The sequence below is a fragment of the Boleophthalmus pectinirostris genome, unplaced genomic scaffold (genome assembly GCF_026225935.1).
Source record: "Boleophthalmus pectinirostris isolate CB_2022bp ecotype Guang Dong unplaced genomic scaffold, ASM2622593v1 HiC_scaffold_7, whole genome shotgun sequence".
Classification (NCBI taxonomy): Eukaryota; Metazoa; Chordata; class Actinopteri; order Gobiiformes; family Gobiidae; genus Boleophthalmus; species Boleophthalmus pectinirostris.
In genome coordinates this window covers 38,386,784-38,407,739 of record NW_026571473.1, presented here as the reverse complement: position 1 = coordinate 38,407,739, position 20,956 = coordinate 38,386,784, and the positions used below count along the sequence as shown (strand labels likewise).

The window sequence follows — 20,956 nt, the reverse complement described above, 5'->3', positions numbered from 1 at the left end:
GGAATCACACTCCTGAACCTCCCTGGTCAGGTCTATTCCAGGGGACTGGAGAGGAGAATCCGGCCGATAGTCGAACCTCAGATCCAGGAGGAGCAGTGTGGTGTTCGTCCTGGTCGTGGAACACTGGACCAGCTCTACTCTCTCCATCAGGTGTTCGATGGTTCATGGAAGTTTGTCCAACCAGTCCACATGTGCTTTGTGGATCTGGAGGTGTTCAACCGTGTCCCTCGTGGTGTCCTGTGGAGGGTGCTCTGGAAGAATTTATTTTAACTACACATTCTGTATGATGGTTTGATCATTTTACAATATAAAGTATGTTACCATGGCTTATTAAACTCTTTTTTTAAGACAAATGGCTGATTCTTTTGTGCTGATTCTTTTCCCTGCAGCAGGTCAATACAGACAGCACCCCGCTAGTATATTTTTACAGAGGAAAGAGGTTTTGAGATCTGTTGAAAAATTGATTGAGACTATTAAGTCGAGATGTGACAGGTAAATAAAAAGGGAAACTCGAGCTGCTGCTGTTTGTTTTTTTTTTCTGAAATAAAGCCCTTTGTTTTAAAATGCACAATTCAGCCATTTTATTTATTTATTTTCTGTAATTAATTTTAAACTGCAGCCCTGTATATAATGTAGACGTACTGTGTGTTTCAGAGTTAAAAATACATTTTGTTGAAATGTTTTTCACTTGTATTTTCATTGATTTGACAGTCCGATGTTCATACTTTCAGACAATAATAAAACTATGCTACTTCTGTATCACAATCATAATGTAAGTCTGACATTATGAGGTCCTGGACCTCCACTTGAGGAAACCTCCTCAAATTTTTGTTGAATACCCCTCCCTGCATTAGGATAAATATTCACATATAATACATATTAAAGACATGAACATTCATTTATACAAATACCACAATTTTTCTCGGAATATAAGAATCTACATTTTTATAAACCAAGCCCCCGCACACTTTCCACTTTTCAAAGTTCCCACCCGGAACCAAAATAAGCCGGGTGAAGTCCGTCGGAGCGCTTTTGGCAGACACCACCCGGAAGACGCCGCTGCAGTTAGTCCGAGCCGCTCGCCGTGTGTTCTGATTCTGCGGCAGCTTCATCTGCCCTTTTGTCACAGGTCATCTGAGACTCGCCCTGATCTAATATTTGAGATTCTATGCTGTCTAAAGCGTATCGATAACTCGGGATCGAGAGTATTATTTGTTTGGATCCCAGGACACGCTGGTATTTTGGGGAATGAGGAAGCTGTTGTCCTGGCTAAAAAGGCACTTCAGAATGAGAAAATAGACCTTGTCGTTACACTGGCGAAGCAGGAATGCCACAGTGTCTGTAAGCAACACTGGTTAATAAATGGCAAAAAGAATGGGAGGGGGAACGGCGGGGCAGGCACTTTTTTTGCCTGTCAGCCGTCAATACAAAACAGCAGGAATGGTGTGTCCAGCTGCAGAAGAGACGGAGTAGTCTTAACGAGGTTGCGATTATGGCACTGTGGATTGGCTGCGTGCTTATTTAAAATCGGGAAGCACCCCAATGTCCTCCGCAACTGTGACAGGCCAGAAACCGTTAGACACACATTGTTGTCATGCAGCACCTACAGCAGTGAGAGGAGGCAGCTCTACAAGGAGCTAGCGGACCTGGGACTTGTAACCTTTTCGCTCAAAGCTATTCTTTCTTCGGATAATAGTTTAGTAGATTTAGCTCTGTTAAACTTTCTTCGCCGCTCCGGCCTTTATCTGAGAATCTAATATCTGTTAACGACGGTGGAGGGCAGCATTGCGCATTGCAGCGTGTAGCCTGACGGAAACTATTAGAAGAAGAAGAAGAAGAGGAGCCGCCCGCCGCCATCGGTAAGTTTTATTCATGGATCTATGTTTTACACTTTTAACAAATATAGATCTATGTTCTAACTCCACATTTATCCATTTTTGGTATCAAAACTCATAGATTTAGAATCTCGCGTTCAGCCTCTTGAAATGCGTTAATACAGCCGCCATCTTGGTGCGGGGGCTCCCTGGTTTAAGGCAGAGGTCTTCAACGGGGGGTCGCGAAATCTTTGGCTCATTAGACTTTTAGATATTTTTATATATTTATATTATATGTATATTTATATATTATTTCTGAAGGATGAGGATGAAGTGATTTTCAGTGGATTCTGTCTGCACACACGGCAGAACACCGGAGCGGCTCCATCGCACCCACGAGCTCATTTACGTATTAACGTATTTACGTAATACGTTATGTTTACGTTCTTTTGTGAGGCTCTGTCTTCACATTTGCCCCAAACTGATGAAAATAAGCCTCTTACCTTCTCCAGAGGAGCAGAGTGTGTCCTCTATCTGCTGTTCTGACTCCAAAAGTGAATTAGTGTCCAACATGAAGAGATGAAACCATGGTCCAAGTCCCGGTCCAGTCAGGTCCTCGATACAAGGTCCTGGAGCCGAATGTACGAGCTGGTTGTAAAACTACTCTTAATCCCATTTGCCACTTAAATCTGAAAGTAACATGAGTCCATATTAGCTCTAGGGCACCAGGTAGACTTAAGCCCTCTGCGCTACGCCCAAGTGAATCTGGGAACACCATCCCAGTGACTATACGTGAGCTGTTACTCACCTCCTTTTCTGATCAACTTAAATCATGGCTGTTGGATAATCAGATCTCTCCACACAACTGAACTTAAACAGCCCCTTTTACTCATTACCTGAGGATTGAAATGGTGTTTGTACATAGACCTGTAAATAGATGGTGGAACAGAATTTAATGCTGTGCATGTGGAACGGTCAGTCCCGATGACTCAGCAGAGCTGTTTTTCTGTCCTTACAGAATTAAAGTTGCACTGTTACACCAAAGCCCTGGCTTCTGTCGTCACGTTTGTTACATTTGTCATTTCCACTGAACATGTGGATTAGAATTCAGAGCAAAAAAGTTAAATATGTGTATGTTTCCTTAATTTTATTTTCTTTTGCTACAGAAAGAAAAAGTGTCACTTTAACATAAAATACAAACTTAGTTGATGCTTTCAGTCAAATGTAACTTGCTTGTAATACACACATTGAAACATTCTTACATATGATTTACTATGTGTGATTTTATGTGTATTTAGTGTGAACAGTTAAAAAAGTAATTTTACTTGACACTTCCTTTCCTTTGTGCGAGTGCAGAGCGACGAGATCCACCAACAGAATGGGGTTCACATGTGACCAGTGTGGAAAGGTGTGGCCAACTGCTTCCGTACTGAAAAGGCACTACAGAATCCACACGGGAGAAAGACCATACAGCTGTGACCAGTGTGGGAAGGAATATACACGCCCCTGTGTTCTCCGTCAACATATGAGAATTCACACTGGGGAAAAACCATACGAATGTGATGTTTGTGAAAAGACATTTTCACAGTCAAGTACCCTTGTATCACATATGAGAACTCACACAGGAGAGAAACCATTTGAATGTGACCAGTGTGGGAAGACATTTGTACAATCTGGTAATTTCCGTAAACATATGAGAACCCACACTGGGGAAAAACCGTACAGATGTGATGTTTGTGAAATGAGATTTTCAGATTCAAGTCACCTCATATCACATATGAGAGTTCACACTGGAGAGAGGCCATACAAGTGTGACCAGTGTGAGAAAAGGTTCTCTACATCATCCAATCTCAAAGCACACATAAGAACTCACTCCTGGGTCATAGTATATGAGTGTGACCAGTGTGAAAAGGCTTTTAAAACATCCCAGCAGCTGTCCAGTCACTACAGAACGCACACAGGAGATGAACCGGACGACTGAAGAAAGAGGGGAAGGCTTTCAGGTCTGTGAGGAGCATGTCCAAATCTTCCAGATTGAAGAGAAAAGCTGTAGCTGTGACCAGTGTGGAAGGACTTTGAGCAAACCTGCTCATCTGAAGCTGCACCCTCTTGAACACACTAAAGGAGAAAGAGCTGCTGAGGCTGGATCAATTGAGCTTAAAGTCAGACTCAAAGAGTTGGAAATCAGGCTTCAGAGACTCCAGACTGTGGAGTTGACCTCTGTGTAGTGTCAAAATTTAAAAGCTTAAAATGGTATGTCAAGATTTTAATTGTTTTTATTAGAAAGTAGGGCAGCCGTGGGGTCTTAAAAGTCTTAAAAAGGTCTTAAATTTCGTGTTCCTAAATTAAGGCCTTAACCCTTGTGTTATCCTCAGGGCCCATAGATATATGGGTCCATTTGACCCAGTCACATGACAGCTCTGTGATGTGGCCTTACTCTGTTCTTCCTGTCCCTTGTGTTGATGCTCTTTATTTATTTGGAAACTATTTTAACCTTATAGGGGTAAAATGTACCCCTCTGTATCCCTTTGAGGATAGTACAAGGGTTTTTAAAAAGTCTGAAATTATGTTTTCCAAGTCAAAGGTCTTAAATTTCATTAAATTGTTTTTTTTATACTCACCCGGGCTGTTCAGTGGAAGCAGGAAAAAAAACAACAATGTGAAATCATGTAACGTGAATGAATGTCTAATTTGGAGCATGCGCAAACAATAATTTGGTTTCTAGCGCCGGTGGCAATGAGTAAACAATCAGTAGAGTGGAGGAAGACGTTGGATGGATCATGGGGAAGTGCAGGTTTAATCCACAGTGGCTTTTAGATTCTAGATATAGTAGTTGGTTGGTCATTATAAAAATTGGATCTGGAGTTTTTCACCTGCATATAATGGGTGCAATATTGGTCTTAATTTTCATTTGAATGGTCTTAAAATGGTCTTAAAAAAGTCTAAAATTTAGAGTAGTCAAACCTGAGGATACCCTGGAAGGAGGTTTTAGGAGAAGTTTGTCCATCTTATTCTTCACTGTTTATAATGAAGAATAAGATGGACAAACTTCAGCTCAGGGGTGGTCCCTCTGTTGAAGAAGTATATTTTTCACAAAGGGAAGAGCTTTTGAGATATCTGATAAAAATTGATTGAGACTTTTAAGTTGAGATGTGACAGGTAAAGAAAAAGGAAAACTCAAGCTGCTGCAGTTTTTTTTCTGAAATAAAACCCTTTGTTTTAAGATGCACAATTCAGCCATTTTATTTATTTTCTCTAATTCATTTTAAACTGCAGCTCTGTATATAATGTAGACCTACTGTGTGTTTCAGTGTTAAAAATAAATTTTTGTTGAAATGTTTTTCACTTGTATTTTCATTAATTTGACAGTCCGATGTTCATACTTTCAGCCAATAATAAAACTATGCTACTTCTGACATTATGAGGTCCTGGACCTCCACTTGAGATTTTCTGCAACCTCCTCAAATTTTAGTTGAATACCCCTCCCTGCATTAGGATAAATATTCACATATAATACACACTAAAAACATGAACATTCAATTACACAAATCTCCGCTATTTTTATAAGAAAATAAGAATCGACATTTTTATAAACAAAACCCCCGCACACTAACCCACTTTTCAAAGTTCTCACCCGGAACCAAAATAAGCCGAGTGAAGTCCGTCGGAGCGCTTTTGGCAGACACCACCCGGAAGACGCCGCCGCAGTTGGTCCGAGCCGCCCGCCGCCATCGGTAAGTTTTACTCATGGATCTATGTTTTACACTTTTAACAAATATAGATCTATGTTCTAACTCCACATTTATCCATTTTTGGATGTTTTGGATCTTGAAATGCGTTAATACAGCCGCCATCTTGGTGCGGGGGCTCCCTGGTTTAAGGCAGAGGTCTTCAACGGGGGGTCGCGAAATCTTTGGCTCATTAGACTTTTAGATATTTTTACATATTTATATTATATGTATATTTATATATTATTTCTGAAGGATGAGGATGAAGTGGTTTTCAGTGGGTTCTGTCTGCACACACGGCAGAACACCGGAGCGGCTCCATCGCACCCACGAGCTCATTTACGTATTAATATATTTACGTAATACGTTATGTTTACGTTTTTTTGTGTGGCTCTGTCCTCACATTTGCCCAAAACTGATGAAAATAAGCTTTTTACCTTCTCCAGAAGAGCAGAGTGTGTCCTCTATCTGCTGTTCTGACTCCAAAAGTGCATTAGTGTCCAACATGAAGAGATGAAACCATGGTCCAAGTCCCGGTCCAGTCAGGTCCGCGATACAAGGTCCTGGAGCGGAATGCACGAGCTGGTTGTAAAACTACTCCTAATCCCACTTGCCACTTAAATCTGAAAGTTACATGAGTCCATATTAGCTCTAGGGCACCAGGTAGACTTAAGCCCTCTGCGCTACGCCCAGGTGAATCTGGGAACACCATCCCAGTGACTATACGTGAGCTGTTACTCACCTCCTTCTCTGATCAACTTAAATCATGGCTGTTGGATAATCAGATCTCTCCACACAACTGAACTTAAACAGCCCCTTTTGCTCATCACCTGAGGATTGAAATGGTGTTTGTACATAGACCTGTAAATAGATGGTGGAACAGAATTTAATGCTGTGCATGTGGAACGGTCTGTCCCGATGACTCAGCAGAGCTGTTTTTCTGTCCTTACAGAATTAAAGTTGCACTGTTACACCAAAGCCCTGGCTTCTGTTGTCACGTGTGTTACATTTATCCTTTCCACTGAACACGTGGATTAGAATTCAGAGCAACAAAGTTGTAAAATATCTCTGTGTACGTGTTACGGCTCGCGGCCTGGCTCCGTCTCCTCATCACCTGGCGCTCCCCGTTTGTTTTACCGCTAGTACCTTTCATATTTGCATGTCCTGTGTGGTACCTGACACCTGACTGGTGGGGCGTGGTTCCAATGCTGTCAGGCTGACGTCGATGTTCGTTGTGCCGTGTTTGGAGGATTGACGTCCCGTTCCTCCAGTCCCCTTTCTACAGATCCGTCGCCTCGACCAATAAAAGTGCTGTACGTCAGTCCCTTCTGGCGACTGGATGGCAGTTTCAGTTCGCCGTTCTCACTGACAGACGATCGCTAGTTGCCTCCCTTTGTTATTGTAAAGTATGTTTGTTGTATAGGGGTCATTACCGACCTATTTGTTGTTATTATTGCCAGTTTGTCTCGACCCTTGGGCAGTTGTTTTTTGTTTGATTTTTCTTTATCCCATTTGAGGAGTTGTTTAGTTAATTTTGGAATTTTTGATTGAACGAATCTAAAACACCTTTTTATGTTATTGTTCTTACTTACCTTCACTTTATAAAAGCCATTTACTTTGCATCATATCTGGTTTGTGTTACTTTCCTTTGTCCCTAGCACTGGGTTGTACAGTATCTATTTCTTTAATTTGATTTTCTTTTGCTACAGACAGAAAAAGTGTGACTTTAAATTAAAATACAAACTTAGTTGATGCTTTGAGCCAAATGTAAATTGCTTGTAAAACACACATTGAAACATTCTTACATATGATTTACTATGTGTGATTTTATGTGTATTTAGTGTGAACAGTTTAAAAAGTAATTTTACTTGACACTTCATTTCCTTTGTTTTAATGCAGAGCGACAAGATCCACTGACAGAATGGGGTTCACATGTGACCAGTGTGGAAAGGTGTGGCCAAATGCTTCAGAACTGAAAAGGCACTACAGAAGCCACACAGGAGAAAGACCATACAGCTGTGACCAGTGTGGAAAAGAATTTAAACACTCTAATCATCTCCATCGCCATATGAGAACTCATACAGGAGAGAGACCATACAAGTGTGACCAGTGTGGAAAAGAATTTAGACGCTCTAGTCATCTCCAAAATCACATGAGAATCCACACAGGTGGAAGACCATACAGCTGTGATGTTTGTGGGACAAAATTTAGACACGCTTGTCATCTCCATCAGCATATGACAACTCATACAGGAGGGAAGGAATTTAGGCAGTCCAGTGTTCTCTTTCAACACATGAGAACCCACACAGGTGAAAGACCATACAGCTGTGATGTTTGTGGGACGAAATTTAGACACGCTTGTCATCTCCATCAGCATATGAGAACTCACACAGGAGAGAGGCCATACAACTGTGACCAGTGTGGGAAGAAATTTCGACAGTCCAGTTGCCTTTATCGACATATGAGAATCCACAAAGGAGAGAAACCATTTGAATGTGACCAGTGTGGGAAGGAATTTAGACAATCCAATGGCCTCTATCGACATATGAGAATCCACACAAGAGAGAAACCATTTGAATGTGACCAGTGTGGGAAGGAATTTATACAATCTGGTCATCTCCATAAACATATGAGAACTCACACAGGAGAGAAACCATTTGAATGTGACCAGTGTGGGATGGCATTTGCACATTCTGGTGACCTCATTCAACATATGAGAATCCACACAGGGGAAAAACCATACAGATGTGATATTTGTGAAAAGGCATTTTCAGATTCAGGTAGCCTTGTAACACATAAGAGAATCCACACTGGAGAGAGGCCATACGCGTGTGACCAGTGTGGGAAAAAGTTCTATGTATCACGCAGTCTCAGTAGACACTTAAAAACTCACTCCTGGGACATAGTATATGAGTGTGACCAGTGTGAAGAGGTTTTTAAAACATCCCAGCAACTCACCAGTCACTACAGAACACACACAGGAGACAAACCAGACGACTGAAGAAAGAGGGGAAGGCTTTCAGGTCTGTGAGGAACCATCTGGAACTAGGGTTGTCGCGGTTAGGGAATTTCTCCGGTGCGTCAGAGCGGCTCAACAGCGTGGTATGCAGTGATATCATAACCCTTCCCTTTTCTTCTGCTCAGTAAATAAAGCCTGTGAAGTAATGACAGTCGAGTCGTGTCTGTGAATTTGCATTCACACTGAAGAAAGTGTAACTTTTCAATTCCTTTTCTGATGGATGCTTCAGTAAGAATGCTTTTGTTTTGTGTGTGATTGATTACTGGCACGGGCAGGTAACAGGTGGAATGTTAACAGGTCCGGACGGTAGAGATGCGCGGATGGGCTATTTTTTCATCCGTAACTGCGACACAACACTCATCATCTGCCCGCTATCCATTTGCACCCGAGGTTTTGATCAATTTTCAAAACCACTCTCGCCTACCATTCGCCGAGTGATATTAGATTTTAGAACAATCATATAGCAAACAAACTAAGGAGCCTCGATAAAAATGCAAACTCTATAGCTCATTCATTCCAAAATTCGCTCAACATGCATTTTCACATTCTTAATCCACTCGAAACTTGCCTGGTTGTCTTGGCAGCTAATTAATTGACCACATTTTCTGACTAGGATACTTTTTAACCTTCTTGCCTTCGTGTTAGATGTTACTGCATTCTGAACATTCTGCCTTTGCCGGATGCTATTTCAAAGTCATAGCCTCACTCCATCGGTCTTTCTTTAAGTTTTAAATACCCCGAGTGGTAGCCTATGCTACAATGTCTGTGTGTTTCAAAATATAACTGATATAGAAACAAAATAGACAGATCGTCTCATCCAGATGAACAGATAAACATTTATTGAAATCAGGCAATGCCCACTTTATGTTCCAAATGAAATAGGCAAGAAAAAAATATGCCTGTAATGCGCCATGTTGCACTGAAGGAGCGCTCGCTCGCAGCACTTGTGCTGGAATACATAACATTCTCTTGGCAAGGTGCTGTAGTCATGGAAATGACTGGCCTCGTTTCTCCCACAGGGAACGTAGATTTTCCTCTACTGATCCATCATCTACATGGAAGTTTGTAGAGGAATACTCCTGTACTTCATCCACAGCTGTGCCTCTTGTATCCTCCACCCATTCCGTGAAGTCAATTCTTGATTTTTTCGATAGTGCACCATCAGCTATACAAAAGACCGATGAGATAATATAATAAATATAATATAATATAACATAATGCTGTTAGGAGGCCGAACTTGCTCTTGAAAACGGTGAGAAAGTCGATCAAGTGAGTTAGTTGATCCTGGTGAATCCCATCAAGGCAATGTTCTTGGTCCCTGTTCACCAGCAGCTCTCTTATATCCTGGTATTGTTTATGTATCGATTCTGACACGGTTACTTTGCTTTTCCATCTTACATCACATTCTTGATTCACAGTGTGCTTTAGGCTGGTGATTGCACCAGTTCTCTTCAGGTAGGCAACAAGCTCTTTGCAGTAATCCATCATATCCACAACATCTTCAAGGCCATCGAGCAAGGAATCCAGTGGTAGGATCAGAGCGCAGCCTTTATGTTGGACCCCTGATCACTGACAAAAACTGTTTTGTCTGGCAGTATTCCGTAGGACGTTAACACACTGGTAATCTGCTCATGAAGGTTTTCGCAGTTTTTTTTTTTAAGTGTATAGCAATACCACCATTTATAGCTCTCTGGATGGCCTCCGAAAGTTTTTTGCTGATGACATAAGCTGCGCTGGTGTCATCCTGATTCACCACTTCAAAAAATTTATTCCAGGCAGCACTTTTTCGACCTCCCTTTTCTTTGGTTTTTAGTTCCCCCTTTTTAAGTTCCACAAATACCACCTTCGCTGGTGCTGTCATCTTTGTTTATCTTTTCGACTCAGGCACGGATCGAGGATATGACGTACACTTCATTTTTCAAGCATAGACTGTACAGTGACACTCGTTTTTTCAGATGTAGGTAGCAATACTTAACAATATAGGCTCTCTATATATATATATATAGAATTGTTTTTTTTGGTTTTTTTTTGAGTAGTTAAACCGCCACCCGCCCAAATTTTATTAAAGTATTATTTTTCGTCATGTCATCTGCCCGACCCGTGGTTTAGCCGCGGATACCACGGCTGTAACCGCAATCCGCGCATATAATCTCCTGTTAACGGGCAGGTGCTGTGCTGGACTGTGCGGGTGTGGGTCTCCAAAAATGGACCCATGTAGTGCGATGGTGGCGGTCATCCAACATGCACTGCTGTGGTTGTCTTTGTACTACGGTGATTAATTTTTGCGGTTATCGCGACAGCCCAGTCAGACTCAAGAAGCTGCAGATCAGGCATCAAAGACTCCAGACTATGGAGCTGAGCTCTGTGTCGTGTCAAAAATTAGAAAATAAATTGTTTTTTTAGACCATTTGTTCATGTTTGAAGCTGCTCTGAATGACTCTGAATATTAGAAGAGGGAATTCTTTTACATTTAACCCATGTACTGTTCATATACAGTTCGGTGATTCAGAAATGGTAAGTAGTTTTCTCTCTAATAGCAGCTTGTCTAATTTTTCCAAAAATGTATTTTAACTACACATGCTGTACGATAGTTTAATAATTTTACAATATAAAGTATGTTACCATGGCTTATTAAACTTTTTGTAAGACATCTGCTGCAGGAAAAAGAATCAGACATCTGGCTGATTCTTTAGAGCTGATTCTTTTCCCTGCAGCAGGTCAATACAGACAGCAACCCCCTAGTATATTTTTCACAGAGGAAAGGTTTTGAGATATCTGTTGAAAAATTGATTGAGACTATTAAGTCGAGATGTGACAGGTAAAGAAAAAGGGAAAATCAAGCTGCTGCTCTTTTTTTCCTGAAATTAAGCCTTTTGTTTTAAGATGCAGAATTCAGCTATTTTATTTATTCTCTCGAATTCATTTTAAACTGCAGCCCTGTATATAATGTAATCCTACTGTGTGTTTCAGTGTTAAAAATACATTTTGTTGAAATGTTTTTCACTTGTATTTTCCTTGATTTGACAATTCGATGTTCATACATTCAGACAATAATAAAACTATGCTACTTCTGTATCACAATCATAATGTAAGTCATTATGAGGTCCTGGACCTCCACTTGAGGAAATGTTCTCCAACCTCCTCAAATTTTTGTTGAATACCCCTCCCTGCATTAGGATAAATATTCACATATAATACACATTAGAACATGAACATTCAATTATAAAAATATCACATTTTTTCTCAGAAAATAAGAATCTACATTTTATAAACCAAGCCCCCGCACACTTTCCACTTTTCAAAGTTCCCACCCGGAACCAAAATAAGCCGGGTGAAGTCCGTCGGAGCGATTTTGGCAGACACCACCTCGAAGACGCCGCCGCAGTTGGTCCGAGCCGCCCGCCGCCATCGGTAAATTTTACTCATGGATCTATGTTTTCACTTTTAACAAATATAGATCCATGTTCTAACTCCACATTTATCCATTTTTGGATGTTTTGGATCTTGAAATGCGTTAATACAGCCGCCATCTTGGTGCGGGGGCTCCCTGGTTTAAGGCAGAGGTCTTCAACGGGGGGTCGCGAAATCTTTGGCTCATTAAACTTTTAGATATTTTTACATATTTATATTATATGTATATTTATATATTATTTCTGAAGGATGAGGATGAAGTGGTTTTCAGTGGGTTCTGTCTGCACACACGGCAGAACATAGGAGCGGCTCCATCGCACCCGCGAGCTCATTTACGTATTAATATATTTACGTAATACGTTATGTTTACTTTCTTTTGTGAGGCTCTGTCTTCACATTTGCCCAAAACTGATAAAAACAAGCCTCTTACCTTCTCCAGGGGAGCAGAGTGTGTCCTCTATCTGCTGTTCTGACTCCAAAAGTGCATTAGTGGCCAACATGAAGAGATGAAACCATGGTCCAAGTCCCGGTCCAGTCAGGTCCGCGATACAAGGTCCTGGAGCCGAATGTACGAGCTGGTTGTAAAACTATTCCTAATCCCACTTGCCACTTAAATCTGAAAGTTACATGAGTCCATATTAGCTCTAGGGCACCAGGTAGACTTAAGCCCTCTGCGCTACGCCCAGGTGAATCTGGGAACACCATCCCAGTGACTATACGTGAGCTGTTACTCACCTCCTTTTCTGATCAACTTAAATCATGGCTGTTGGATAATCAGATCTCTCCACACAACTGAACTTAAACAGCCCCTTTTGCTCATCACCTGAGGACTGAAATGGTGTTTGTACATAGACCTGTAAATAGATGGTGGAATAGAATTTAATGCTGTGCATGTGGAACGGTCAGTCCCGATGACTCAGCAGAGCTGTTTTTCTGTCCTTACAGAATTAAAGTTGCACTGTTAAACCAAAGCCCTGGCTTCTGTCGTCACGTTTGTTACATTTGTCATTTCCACTGAACATGTGGATTAGAATTCAGAGAAACAAAGTTGTTAAATATCTTTGTGTATGTTTCCTTAATTTGATTTTCTATTGCTACAGAAAGAAAAAGTGTGACTTTAAAATAAAGTACAAACTTAGTTGATGCTTTCAGTCAATTGTAACCTGCTTGTAAAACACACATTGAAACATTCTTACATATGATTTACTATGTGTGATTTTATGTGTATTTAGTGTGAACAGTTAAAAAAGTAATTTTACTTGACACTTTTTTTTCTTTGTTCTAATGCAGAGACAAGATCCACCGACAGAATGGGGTTCACATGTGACCAGTGTGGAAAGGTGTGGCCAACTGCTTTCAGACTGAAAAGACACTATAGAATCCACACGGGAGAAAGACCATACAGGTGTGACCAGTGTGGGATGGAATTTACACAGACCAGTTACCTCAAACAACATATGAGAACTCACACAGGAGAGAAACCATTTGAATGTGACCAGTGTGGAAAGGAGTTTTCACTCGCTAGTAATCTCAGTCAACATATGAGAATTCACAGTGGGGAAAAACCATACAAATGTGATGTTTGTGAAAAGACATTTTCACAGTCAACCCACCTTGTATCACATATGAGAACTCATACTGGAGAGAAACCTTTTGAATGTGACCAGTGTGGGAAGGCATTTATACAATCTAGTGATCTCCTTAAACATATGAGAATCCACACTGGGGAAAAACCATACAGATGTGATGTTTGTGAAAAGAGATTTTCAGATTCAAGCCACCTCATATCACATATGAGAATCCACACTGGGGAGAAGCCATACAAGTGTGACCAGTGCGGGAAGGCATTTATGCAATCTTCTGCTCTTGTTCGACATATGCCAATCCACACAGGGGAAAAACCATACAAATGTGATGTTTGTGAAAAGGCATTTTCACTTTCAGGCCAACTTGTGTCACACATGAGAACTCACACTGGAGAGAGGCCATACGAGTGTGACCAGTGTGGGATGGAATTTACACAGACCAGTAACCTCAAACAACATATGAGAACTCACACAGGTGAGAAACCATTTGAATGTGACCAGTGTGGAAAGGCATTTTCAAAATCTAGTAATCTCAGTCAACATATGAGAACCCACACAGGGGAAAAAACGTACAGATGTGATGTTTGTGAAAAGACATTTTCACTGTCAAGCAACTTTAAAGCACATATGAGAACTCACACAGGAGAGAAACCATTTGAATGTGACCAGTGTGGAAAGGCGTTTGCACTAGCTGGTAATCTCAGTCAACATTTGAGAACCCACACAGGGGAAAAAACGTACAGATGTGATGTTTGTGAAAAGACATTTTCACTGTCAAGCAACTTTAAAGCACATATGAGAACTCACACAGGAGAGAAACCATTTGAATGTGACCAGTGTGGAAAGGCGTTTGCACTAGCTGGTAATCTCAGTCAACATATGAGAATTCACAGTGGGGAAAAACCATACAAATGTGATATTTGTGAAAAGACATTTTCACAGTCAACCCACCTTGTATCACATATGAGAACTCACACTGGAGAGAAACCTTTTGAATGTGACCAGTGTGGGAAGGCATTTATACAATCTAGTGATCTCCATAAACATATGAGAATCCACACTGGGGAAAAACCGTACAGATGTGATGTTTGTGAAAAGAGATTTTCAGATTCAAGCCACCTCATATCACATATGAGAATCCACACTGGGGAGAGGCCATACAAGTGTGACCAGTGCGGGAAGGCATTTATGCAATCTTCTGCTCTTATTCGACATATGCCAATCCACACAGGGGAAAAACCATACAAATGTGATGTCTGTGGGAAGGCATTTTCACTTTCAGGCCAACTTGTGTCACATATGAGAACTCACACTGGAGAGAGGCCATACAAGTGTGACCAGTGTGGGAAAAGGTTCTCTGCATCATCCAGTCTCAAAGCACACATGAGAACTCACTCCTGGGTCATAGTATATGAGTGTGACCAGTGTGAAAAGGCTTTTAAAACATCCCAGCAACTCTCCAGTCACTACAAAACGCACACAGGAGACGAACCAGACGATTGAAGAAAAAGGGGATGGCTTTCAGTTCTGTGAGGAACATGTCTAAATCTTCCAGACTGAAGAGAAAATTTGCAGCTGTGACCAGTGTGGAAGGACTTTGAGAAAACCTGCTCATCTGAAGCTGCACCCTCTTGAACACACTAAAGGAGAAAGTGCTGCTGAGGCTGGATCAATTGAGCTTAAATTCATACTCAAAAAGTTGGAAATCGGGCTTCAGAGACTTCAGACTGTGGAGCTGAGCACAGTGTAGTATAAAAAATTAAAAGCTTAAAATGATATGTCAAGATTTTAATTGTTTTTATTCGAAAGTAGCACAGCCGTGAGGTCTTAAAAGTCTTAAAAAGGTCTTCAATTTCATGTTCCTAAATTAAAATTATGTTTTTCAAGTCTTTTTTTTTTTCACAAAGGACTTAAATTTCATTAGATTTTTTTTTTATACTCACCCATGCTGTTCAGTGGAGGGAGGAAAAAAACAATAATGTGAAATCAGGCAACGTGAATGAATGTCTAATTTGGAGTATGTGCAAACAATACTTTGTTTTCTGGCGCCGGTGTCTATGAGTAAACAATCAGTAGAGTGGAGGAAGACATTAGATGGGTCATGGGGAAGTGCAGGTTTAATCCACAATGGCTTTTAGATTCTAGATATAGTATTTGGTTGGTCATTATTAGAATTGGATCTGGAGTTTTTCGCCGGCATAATGGGTGCAATATTGGTCTTAATTTTCATTTGAATGGTTTTAAAATGGTCTTAAAGTCTTAAATTTAGAGTAGTCAAACCTGAGGATACCCTTTTAACAGAAGTTTGTCCATCTTATTCATCACTGTTTAAGAAGAGGGACTGGAGGGTGTGTTCCAACTACACGGGAATCACACTCCTCAGCCTCCCCGGTCAGGTCTATTCCAGGGGACTGGAGAGGAGAATCTGGCCAATAGTCGAACCTCAGATCCAGGAGGAGCAGTGTTGTTTTTGTCCTGGTCGTGGAACACTGGACCAGCTCTTCACTCTCCATCGGGTGCTCGATGGTTCATGGAAGTTTGTCCAACCAGTCCACGTTTGTGGATCTAGAGAAGGTGTTCAACCGTGTTCCTCGTGGTGTCCTGTGGGGGGCGCTCCGGTAGTATTTATTTTAACTACACATGCTGTACGATGGTTTAATAATTTTACAATTTAAAGTATGTTACCGTGGCTTGTTAAACTTTTTGTAAGACATCTAACAGGTTCTTTTGTGCTGATTCTTTACCCTGCAGCAGGTCAATACAGACAGCACCCCCCTAGTATATTTTTTACAGAGGAAGGAGGTTTTGAGATCTGTTGAAAAATTTAGACTTTTAAGTCGAGATGTGACAGGTAAGGATAAAGGGAAACTCAAGCTGCTGCTGTTTTTTTCTGAAATGAAGCCCTTTGTTTTAAGATGCACAATTCAGCCATTTTATTTATTTTCTCTAATTCATTTTAAACTGCAGCCCTGTATATAATGTAGACCTACTGTGTGTTTCAGTGTTAAAAATACATTTTGTGGAAATGTTTTTCACTTGTATTTTCATTGATTTGACAGTCCGATGTTCATACATTCAGACAATAATAAAACGATGCTACTTCTGTATCACAATCATAATGTAAGTCTGACATTATGAGGTCCTGGACCTCCGCTTGAGATTTTCTGCAACCTCCTTAAATTTTTGTTGAATACCCCTCCCTGCATTCGGATAGATATTCACATATAATACACACTAAAAACTTGAACATTCATTTATACAAATCCCCGCTATTTTTCTCACAAAATAAGAATCTACATTTTTTATAAACCAAGTCCCCGCACACTTTCCACTTTTCAAAGTTCCCACCCGTGTAATGAAATGCGACTTGCTACAGCGTGTGTGTGTGTTAGCAACTGCTTTAATGAGATTGAACAACAACCTGTAATTCGTTGTTAGAATGAGAAACATTGAAAGCGCAACAGCACCCTCTTGTGACCTGTATATCATTACATCTCCCCTTTTCTAATTTGATTTAACTGAAATACCGCATATACAACATTACTGTATGGGGTTAACTTAGAAAATCAACATTTAAATGACTTATGGTAGTAGTAGTAACATTTTAAGATGCAATATAGCAACATTTGAATCAGTCTTTCTTTGGGTAACGTGTGAGAGAACAATAACACTAAGAGTAAACATTTAAAGTGAGTTCTCAGGTATGTGCATTTCAGGTAAGTTCATTCTGTCTGTTATAAATTCAGTCTTTCTATGGGTTTAGGTTTTCTGAATGTGTATTGTCTTTCTTTTGTCTCAATGTTCTCGCTTTTCCCCTTGGTATATGTATGGGTATCTTCTGCATTCTCTCCTTTCCCCTCTGTACATGCAGGGGGCTCTTCCTCAGTTTTGATGAGTTCCCTTCTATTTCGCCTGTACTGCTGTCCATCCGCTTCCACTATGTATGACCGTGGCTCAGGTGTTGGTTCTACTATTTTAGCTGGTTTCCATTGCTTACCTTCCCTTAACCTCACTGTGTCTCCTGGGCTGAGGGAGGGCAGCATGCGCGATCCTCTCAGTGTTTCTCAGTGTCGTGCTTGATGTTGATCGTCATTCTATCCCGTACCCCCTCTATTGTTCTTGGATCAAGCTGTTTTTTTTTTGCTGTGGGTAGTCTTGTCTTTGTTCTGCGGCCCATAAGCAGCTGTGCGGGTGAGGGTAATCCGTCCAGGGGCGTATTTCGGTAGTCCAGGAGGGCGAGGTTCGGGTCTTGTTGGTCAGCTTTGGCTTTCTTTAGAAGGTTTTTTGCTATCTGCACTGCCTTTTTGGCCTTCCCATTGGATTGGGGGTATGTGGGAGATGATGTGTAATGTTTGAATCCACACTCCTTGCTGAACGTCTTGAATTCGGCGGAGGAATACTGTGTGCCGTTGTCAGAGCACAGTTCATCAGGTATGCCGTGTCGGGAGAACTGCCGTTTGCAGATGTTGATGACTGCTTGGCTTGTTGTGGTGTTTAGTTTGTTTAGCTCAATGAAGTTCGAATAGTAGTCAACCAGGACGAGGTAGTGTTCTCCATTGAGTTCAAATATATCGGTGGTTACTTTTTGCCATGGCCTCTCCGGTATGTCATGTCCAATCATGGGTTCCTTTCTGTTCTGCTTTCTGTATGTGTTACATATGCCACATTTTGAGACTGTGTCAGTTATCTGTGCTTGCATCCCTGGGCAGAATATGATATCTCTTGCTAGCCTCTTTGTTTTCTCAATTCCTTGGTGGCTGGAGTGTACTTTCTTTAGCATCATTCTTCTCATGGTGTTTGGTATCACTAGTTTGTTGCCTCTGAATATTAGTCCATCTTCTACTGTCATCTCACTCTTGTAGTCTCAGTACACTTTGGCCTCGTCTGGTGTATCTGATTTTTTTGTCTGTCCAGCCTTGGAGGATGAACTTTTTTACTACTGTGAGGGTTGAATCCGTCTCCATTTCAGTGCGTATTTCCTGGAGTCTATCGGGTGCTATGGGTAAGCAAATTACTGCACACACTTGTACATCATCGTTATTTTCACTTTCGTCTGTCTCTTTTCGAAAGTTCCTGCTCAGGGCATCAGCCACGTATAGTTCCTTTCCTTTTATTGTATTTCATGGTCATGTTGTATTTCTGGAGCCTGAGTAGCATTTTCTGAAGTCTTAGCGGGGCCTCGGCCAATGGTTTTTTCATTATGGCTTCCAATGGCTTGTGATCCGTTTCAATTTCGAATGCGCTTCCGAACAAATACTGGTAGAACTTTTCACATCCAAACACTATGGCGGCCAGCTCCTTTTCTATTTGAGCGTATCTATTTTGTGTGTTGGTGAAGGCCTTTGATGCGTAAGCTACGGGGCATTCATCTTGAAAAAGTACAGCTCCTATTCCACAACTAGAGGCATCCACGCTTAGTTTGATTGGCTTTGATGCGTCATAGTATTTTAGTATTGGAGCTTCTGTGACCATCTCCTGCAGCTTCTCGAAGCTCCTGTCTTGTTCCTCCATCCAGCTCCATTCTGTCGTCTTTTCTAACAGCGTTCTGAGTGGGGCAGTTGCAGTGGATAGATGTGGTATGAATTTTCCTAGGTATGTTATCATCCCTAGATATCTGTAATTCAGTCTTGTTTGTGGGTTTTTGCATTTTCTTGACTGCCTCCACTTTCTTGGGGTCTAGCTTAAGTCCTTCTGCTGTCAAGATGTGCCCCATGTATTTCACTTCTTGTACTGAGAATGTGCATTTTTCTGGGTTGAGTTTGATGTTCTTTTCTCTCACTCGTTCTAATACCCGTTTCAGCCTCTGGTTGTGTTGTTCTTCGTTTGCCACCCATACGAGGATGTCATCAACAATTACCTCTACTCCCTCCATGTCCTCAAACATTTCAGTCATGAGTCTTTGAAATATTTCCCCAGCTGTATTTATTCCGAATGGTAGCCTTTTGTATGTGTAGCGACCGAAAGGGGTGTTGAAGGTGCACAGCGCTGAGCTTTCTTTGCTTGACCTGCCAGTATCCACATTGAGCATCCAGCTCCTGGCATCTGAGCCATCACCTCTTCGATCGTCCTCATAGGGTAATGTTCCCTTTCGATAGCGGCATTTAGGTCTTTGGGGTCCATGTATATCCGGATTTTCTGTTTTTCTGGTTTCCATACTGTGACCATGCTGCTTACCCACTGCTTTGTTACCTTCTCAATGACGTCCAGGTGTTCCATCCTTCTCAGTTCTGCCTTTATTTTGTCTCTCAATGCAACGGGGACCTTCCTCGGAGCGTGGATGATCGGCTGTGCGTCTGCTCTGATCTTGATGTGCTGTTCTCCTTCAAAGCAGCCCAGTCCATCAAATATGTCCGCATACTTCTCCTGTATATCCTGACTTGGGTGTGTTTTTACCTCACTAATCCGTTTTATGAGGCCAAGGCGTACACAGGTTGTTAACCCTAGTAGTGGTGTTGCAGTCTGATTTAGAATTTGGAATTCGACATGATGGAGTCGTCCCTTGTATTCTGTCAACAGCTGGCATTTTCCTACTGGCTTTAAACATTTTTCTCCATAAGTCACTAGCTTTGCTTTAGATTTCACAAGTTGTGCCCCGGTCTGTCTGTGGATCGATTCTGGTATGACACTGCATTGAGCCACCATGTCTATTTTGAATCTTACTGTCCTGTCATTTATTATGAGGTCCACTTCCCAGTCATCATCATTGTTTGATTTCACCATGTCTATGAACATTTCTTCCGCATCTGAATCGGGCTGTTCGTCTACCATGTGTACTGGCTTTTTTGTTGAGTATGACAATGCGCTGGACATGCACTTGCTCGAAAAGTGATTCATTTTTCCGCAGCTTTTGCATTTTTCTTCATATGCGGGACATTTTCCCCTCTGGTGGTCTCTTCCACAGTATTTACAGTCCTGAATCGTGTTTTGCCTGCGTGATGTAACAGATGGCAGTTGAGATTTTTTCCCGCGCTCTTTTTTGACTTCACTGACAGTGCACTCAGCTTGTGGTGTTCGTAATTTGTCCAGTTGCATGCGGCTGGCCTCTGCAGCACGACATATGGAGATAGCTTTGGGTAAGTCTAAGTCTGCTGTGCTCAACAACTTTGCTCTGAGTTGGTCATCCCTTATTCCCACGACAATTCGATCTTTTATTAAACTGTCACATAATGATCCGAACTCACATGACCTTGCCTTCGTTCTCCAGTCCGTAACAAACTGGTCTATGTTCTCACCGGGGGGCTGTATACGAGTGTTGAACAGGTGTCTCTCAAAAGTCACATTCCTGTGGGGGGTAAAATGTTCGTCGAATTTCTCCAATAGTATTTTGAGCTTAAATCTGTCCTCCTGCTGCGTTAATTCAAAGGTACTGTATATTTCTAGAGCTTCGTCCCCGATGAC

General features: G+C 41.4%; 2 protein-coding genes across 3 annotated transcripts; both read left to right on the top strand.

The window, feature by feature from the left end:
* The first annotated feature begins 1,052 nt into the window (after positions 1 to 1,052).
* LOC129412129 (zinc finger protein 501-like) lies at positions 1,053 to 5,154 on the top strand. Its single transcript, XM_055165201.1, has 2 exons — positions 1,053 to 1,859; positions 3,171 to 5,154. The coding sequence occupies exon 2, from the start codon at positions 3,193 to 3,195 to the stop codon at positions 3,793 to 3,795; it is 603 nt and encodes a 200-aa protein (XP_055021176.1). The 5' UTR covers positions 1,053 to 1,859; positions 3,171 to 3,192; the 3' UTR covers positions 3,796 to 5,154.
* Positions 5,155 to 5,488: 334 nt separating this feature from the next.
* On the top strand, positions 5,489 to 16,633 carry LOC129412115 (zinc finger protein 271-like). Of its 2 annotated transcripts, XM_055165161.1 has the most exons (4): positions 5,489 to 5,548; positions 7,442 to 8,409; positions 8,844 to 8,850; positions 13,333 to 16,633. In XM_055165161.1, exons 2-4 carry the CDS (start codon positions 7,464 to 7,466, stop codon positions 15,059 to 15,061), a joined length of 2,682 nt encoding a protein of 893 aa, XP_055021136.1. In that variant the 5' UTR covers positions 5,489 to 5,548; positions 7,442 to 7,463; the 3' UTR covers positions 15,062 to 16,633. The 2 variants fall into 2 exon arrangements, with proteins under 2 accessions (XP_055021136.1, XP_055021135.1); XM_055165160.1 differs by lacking the exons at positions 5,489 to 5,548; positions 7,442 to 8,409; positions 8,844 to 8,850 and adding an exon at positions 12,128 to 12,540 and having other exon boundaries at positions 13,263 to 16,633.
* Positions 16,634 to 20,956: the final 4,323 nt, after the last annotated feature.